General features: G+C 42.0%; 1 protein-coding gene across 1 annotated transcript in view; it reads left to right on the forward strand.

Annotated features, from left to right (window-relative positions):
* Positions 1–6,048, forward strand: part of Itgal (integrin subunit alpha L) — a 42,991-nt gene extending 36,943 nt beyond the window's left edge. Inside the window, exon 31 of the mRNA XM_003477873.3 lies at positions 4,714–6,048. Coding sequence (XP_003477921.2) covers positions 4,714–4,890 — 177 coding nt within the window. The 3' untranslated portion in view covers positions 4,891–6,048. The remainder of the gene's footprint in view (positions 1–4,713) is intronic.
* Positions 6,049–6,270: the final 222 nt, after the last annotated feature.

The raw sequence follows: 6,270 nt of genomic DNA on the forward strand, positions 1-6,270 counted from the left end.
TAAATCCAGGGCTTTCACATTGAGCTACCTACTCAGCTTCCCAGCACTTTTTAATTTTGTTTTCTTTGGAGACAAGATCTCACAAAATTTCAAGGCCAGCCTGGACTGCATAAGACCGTGTCTCAAAACAAAAGCAAGGTGGGGGTTTAGCTCAGCAGTGTAAGTGCCTACTTGACAAACACGAGTTTGATCCCCGGCACCAAAAAAAAAACCTCTGTAAATGCCCAGGCTATTGTGGTGGTCCATGCCTGTGATCCTGGTGCTCAAGAGGCTGACGCAGAATTGCTTCAAATTCGAAGCCCACCTGGGCTATAAAGTGAGGTCAGGGCCAACCTGAAGTGCATAGTGAAACCCTGCCTTTAAAATTAAAAAAAAATTTAAAAACCTGTTGAAAGAAACAGAAAAAGGTGCCAAGGATATAGCTCAGTGGCCCAGCACCTGCCTGGCAACCAGAGGTCATGAGTTTGATCTGTGGTACTAAAAAAGAAAGGGTTAAAAAATACTGCCCACACTACATGTGAACTTGTGATCCTCCCGCCTCAGCCCTCCCCTGCAAGTGCTGAGATTACTAGTATGTACCATCATGCCCAGCTATATTCCTCCAGGTTCTAATTTTTTCATCCACATATATGTGTATGTATGAGTATGAGAGGAACAGAGACGGTCATTTTACATTTCTGTGTGTGAAGAACATAGATGGAATAACACTAAGTAGACTGCCTGGAAACTTCGTTTTCACTTGATATTGTGTCTTGATGTCTTTCCATGTCACCACCATCAGCTCTTCCTAATTTTACATGTGGCAAGTTTTCTGCTGTCTGAATACCTGTCGTTATTTAAGTTCCAGCCATGGAACTATTTGTTAACATGTCATTATTTTGTGCCAGCCATGGTGGTACATGCCTGTAATCCACTTGTAGGTTGTAAAGCACTTGGTAGGTTGAGGCAGGATAATCACCTTGAGTTCAAGGCCAGTCTGCACTACATAATGAGATTCTGTCTCGAAAAAATTAATTTATCAATTAATTAATTAATTAATTTTGAGGCACATCTCCCTAAGTCACTAAGTTGCCCAGGCCATGCTCAAACTTGCAGTTCTCCTGCCTCAGCTTCCCAGAGATTGGAAGTGTGCCACCATGCCAGGCTCAGTACATAAAATTCTTTTTTTTTTTTAATTTTATTTAAGGAGAAAAAAGAAAAAAACAGAAAAAGCGTACAAGTTATACAGAATTTTAGAAAAAAATAAACAGTAGGAAATCACTAGTTAATTACATATTGTCATCTTAGAAATAGTTGTTGAAGTTACAAAATTAAAGCATATAGAGGGGACTTTCAAACAGTGAGACTGCAAACAGTTTTGTTCAATGATCCAACAAAACTCAGTAATATGGTTATCTATCTTATACACTTAAATATATATGCAGTTATATCTTTTAGAGAACTTTCTTTTCCTTTCTTTTGTACAATGACAATCACACATTTTGGGTTTTATTACTCCCACAGTTCTTATTACTTTTTTTTTGAAGAAAGTAAAACCAAATGTGACATACCAGGACAGAGTCAGTCAAATCAAAAGGATGGACATAATACATAATGTGAAAACAAAATACAAGGTGATCAACAATGGTTACCATAATGCCTCTTGTTATCTTAAAAAGAATTGCCTATATCATCAGTTATAATAAAATTGAACAAAACAGTAAAGAATAAGACCAATAAAACCAAAACATTGGAGACATTAGAGGACTTCAAAAGAAGATAATAGTCAACCAGAATGGGCATCACAATGAATCTTATTGTCTTCATAGTTGTTGCCTATACTTTCAAACTTGGTACTATCAAGCATAACAGATTAGAGAAAAATCAGTCAAAACAAGATGGTGAGAGCAATATAGAGTTTCAAATCAAGTTAATAGGAAATCAAAGTGGGTTACTATAATATATCCTGCTATTTTTTATTTTTCCCTTAATTAAAAGGATAAAAATGAAAAAGTAGATAATAAAAAGGAAATTGAGATAAAAAAGAGGGCATAACAACAAAACAGCGCAGGTCAAAACATAGCCATTTAAGCAAAATAGGGTTTCACCACAAGATAATCTCGACATAATTGTAGTTACCATAGTGTCTCTTCCCTTAAAATCTTTGGGTATAACTTCGTATACTGTAGCATCAAACTTATCAAGACAATGTAAAACCGTTCAAGAGAATGACAGTATTACAGGATATTTGGAATCAACTAACAGAAAATGAACAATGGTTTCTGTATAATCTCCTTGTCTATAAAAGTTTTTGTTTATATTATCACATATAATAAAATCCAATAAGATACAACACGTTAAAACCGATGGAGACAGAAGAACAAACGCTTGATGGGACTTCAAAACAAGAGGATATTAAATCAGCACTACCTATTATTATGTCTTGTTTTCTCCAAAATGGCTGTTCCTACCATCCAACCTTCTCTGCCTCATTTCTGTTGAGCTCTTTTTCTGTCACTAGTTGTCAGTTTGTCTTCTTCATTTCGCTTTCTGCTCCATTCATTGTGGCCTCTCTGCCACTGATCTTGGTATTTTTCTTTTTTTAGAATGTCCTGCAGTATTCTCTGTAGAGTTGAATTGTGGTTGCAAATTCCCCTAGTTCCTCTTTATCCTGGAAGCACCTTGTTTTCCAACAATTTCTAGGGACAGTTGTGCAGGATATATCGATCTTGGCTGGAGGTTATTATCTTTCAAAGCTTGAATTATTTCCCCCCATGCTCTTCGTGATTTGATGGTTTGTGCCAAGAAGTCTGCTGTAATTCTGATGGGTGTTCCCTTGTAAGTGATCTGTTTCTTGTCTTTGATGGCTTTTAATATTCTGTTCTTATATTGGATTTCTGGAATTTTGATTATTATATGCCTGGGTGTAGCTCTGTTTGGGTTGTAGGTGGCTGGAGTCCTATATGCCTCATACATCTGAGTATCTTTACCTTTTGCTAAATTAGGGAAATTCTCCTGGATTATTTCTGTGAATAGCTTTTGTAGTTCATTTGTTTGAGTCCCTACTTCTTCTTTTATGTTCTTAATTCTTAAGTTATAAATCCTCTTATCATCTTCTAGTCTTTGTATTATTGCTGTTTGTTTTCTTGTTATTTTTAAGAAGTTTTTCATTTCATGCTCCCACCTTACAAATCTGTCCTCCAGTTCTGATAATCTATCCTTAGTTTCTTTCAAGGTGTTATGCCAGCTTTCAATAGAGTTTTTAGTTTCCTGGTAATCTCTTTGAACCTGCTTCACATATTCTATGTTTTCTCTATTTTCTTCATCAAACAATTCTCCCCTTTTTTTCTGTTCTTGCATTCCACCATCTGTTGTTTCTTGGGCGGTGCTTAGCATTTCTCTAACTGTTCTACTTATTTCTTGCTTTATTTCATTAAATACTTCATTTTTGAACTCATCTATGAGGCTCCGGAGATACCGCTTTATGTCTATAGGTGCCATGTTTGATATTGCATGTTTTCTGTCTTCATTCTCTTTTGCATTTACCTTTCTTGCATCAGTGTTCTCAGGATTGGGGACTGAGGACCCTTTCTTGTTGCTCCCTTTTCCCATACTTTTGTTCCTTCCATACAAGCGTATGTAAGAGGCCCAGTTTTTTTTTTTTTTCTCTTTGTCTGTTACAGTTTGTTTGAATCCATGGACTAGGTGTTCCTGCCCACTGCAGTGTACTAGGGAGACACAGACCTGGGCAGCCTCTGCTGGGCCCGCCCCTCCAGGTCAACCTACTGAATGCTTCACTGCTAGGGTGCACCTCCAGGTGCAGGGACCTGATTTGGGCTAGCCTACACTGGATCTTACTCCGTGGTGTCACCAGACCAAACGCCCCCCACCAATCCCACTTGAGGGGAATATGTGACTAAAGTCACTGCAGGGTCCTGTTCCGGCTAATCTGCTCGTTCCCAGAATGTCCTCTGTTGGAGCCTCCTAGTCTATGAAAAGGTCCCCATTTTTCTCACTCACCCCAGGTCGATGCAGGGCTCCCTGCCAGTCCCGCTCTCAACACCATTTGGTTTGCCGAGTCCGCTCTCAGAGCTTTGGCGCACCTCTCTCCCTGCCGTGTGGATTGGGACGCAGTATCGGCAGCAGGAAATTCAAGTCGCAGCTTCCAATGGCGCGGGATCCAGCTTCCACAATGAGATTTTATCTGTTCCTGTTATAGCATCAGGATTGCATTTCCAGTTGGTTTCTCTCAGCTTAGTTCGTTCCTGGGTTGGCAGGGTACATCTCCCCTCACGTAGGACTCCTCACACGGCACCGCTCCTGGATTCTAAACTGGTAATCTCAGAGAGCCTCTGTGGCTGCTGTTATTTGTCCACCATGTTCTCCCAGAAGTCAGTACATAACATTCTGATAAGCCTAAAGAATGAACTATTAGGGACTGGGGATTTAGCTCAGCGGCATAAGCGCCTGCCTTGCAAGCAGGCAGTTGTGAGTTCAATCCCTGGTACCGATAAAAATGAAAAGACCAAAAAGAAAGAAAAAAAAAGAATGAACTACTAAATGTAAAGCTTTTAAAAAATTTTTCCAAGATTTCTTTCATTCTAAAAACCACGTGTGCCAGTGCCTTCCCCCACCCCTGAGGCAAAAGCCCAGTGACTGTAGCCCATGTGACATTGTGCTTTCACATGTTGCTAGATGGGCTGGTTACAATGCTGCCTGTGTGTCTTACTACAGTTTGGCTTCTTCAAACGGAACCTGAAGGAGAAGATGGAGGCTGACGGAGGTGCCCTCAATGGGACCCCTAGAGAAGATGATGGGCCTTTCACAGTGTCTGGAGAGAAGGCCACGGATCTGGACTGTCTAGAGCCTCTCCATGGGGAAGAGGTTCAGGATGGAGGACTCAAAGACTGAGGCCCAGGCCTGATGCACAGAAGGCCTAGAAAGATGCGTAAGGTCAGTCAGCCTCAGCCTGCACCTCAGTATGTGTCTTCAGGCAAGTCATTGCTCCCCCTCAGACTCAGTTTCCCTGTCTTGAGCACAGAGGTCCCTCCTGCCGTGTTCTCTGTAGGCTCATAGTGAGAATCTGATGAGGGATGGCAATAAAGCCACAGAGGTGAGGCCTTGGCAGCATTAGATGGTGCTGCCTCCCACCAGCCTGCCTTGGTTTTCTCCCCTGGATGAGAACGTCCAATCGAAGTTTGGAGAAGCTATAGTGCAAGAACCTAGTGATGCTTCACTGCTCCCTTGGCCTCCCTGAAGCTGCCCTCTAATTCTCTCCTGCCTGGAGTCCAGTCCTGAATTCTGCTGGGGAGAGTAAGTCCTATCCATGTCACTGCACTGGGGCTCTGAAAGCTTTGCCCTTTGGCCTAAGACCAACTTTCTTGCTAAGTCTTCCAAGTCCTGCAAAACTGCAGGTTTCTCTGCCCCTCCTGGAGATGTCCCACCCCTTCCGGGCTCCAGCAGCACTGGCCTTGCAAACTACCAGCTCCTTCTTTGCTGCATTCACCACAGTGGCCCCTGACCTTTCCCAGCATCTTGGCATTCACACCATTGTCCACTCCCCAGCTCAGTTGGGTTCAAGCATTTTCGGACTTGAAGCCTGCACTTGGCCCTTGTCTTCATGGTTATGTTTATACAGTGTTTAATGATTTAATTTCTCTTTCTCAAACAGTGAACTCCATAAGGATAAGGAGTTCATCCCTGTCCTATTTGCCTTGGGACCCCTGATGATATCACACAGCCAGGCAATAGGTGCTTGACACAGTTCCACTGAATGGATGACTGAGTCCTTGGGAAGATACAGAAAGTGAGGGCTCTGGTGAGGGCCCTGGTTCTGTAGCCTCTTCCAGGCTCCTTCCCACCCTGCTCAGTCACCCCCAGAGACAGAGTTCAAAATGGGAATAAATCTGTTCACTTAGAGCCCCAGGACCAAGCACAGTGCCTGTACATACTTATCCAATGATTATGAAACTCAGTCCAGTTTTGTTTTTGTATTAATGCAACATTCCAGCCTGGCTCAATTAAATAAACATTTCCCTTTCAATCCTCTTACTAAGGGGGGCCCAAGTAGTAGCCTTCTGCTTCTCCCTTTTTTTCCTGTTATTTTTTATGGTAACCCCTAGATACTGACTTGCAGCCAACATTGTGAGATAATTCAAAAATAAAGCAGAGAAGCCAGGCGTGGTGGCACAGACCTGTAATGCAAGTGTTCAGGAGGCTGAGACAGGAGAACTACTTTGAGTATGAGGCCAGCCTGGGCTACACAAATTCAAGGCTAGCCTGAACTACATA

This window comes from Cavia porcellus, unplaced genomic scaffold, assembly GCF_034190915.1.
Source record: "Cavia porcellus strain 051 isolate PalLab524CR breed Dunkin Hartley unplaced genomic scaffold, mCavPor4.1 scaffold_16, whole genome shotgun sequence".
NCBI classification, from domain to species: Eukaryota; Metazoa; Chordata; class Mammalia; order Rodentia; family Caviidae; genus Cavia; species Cavia porcellus.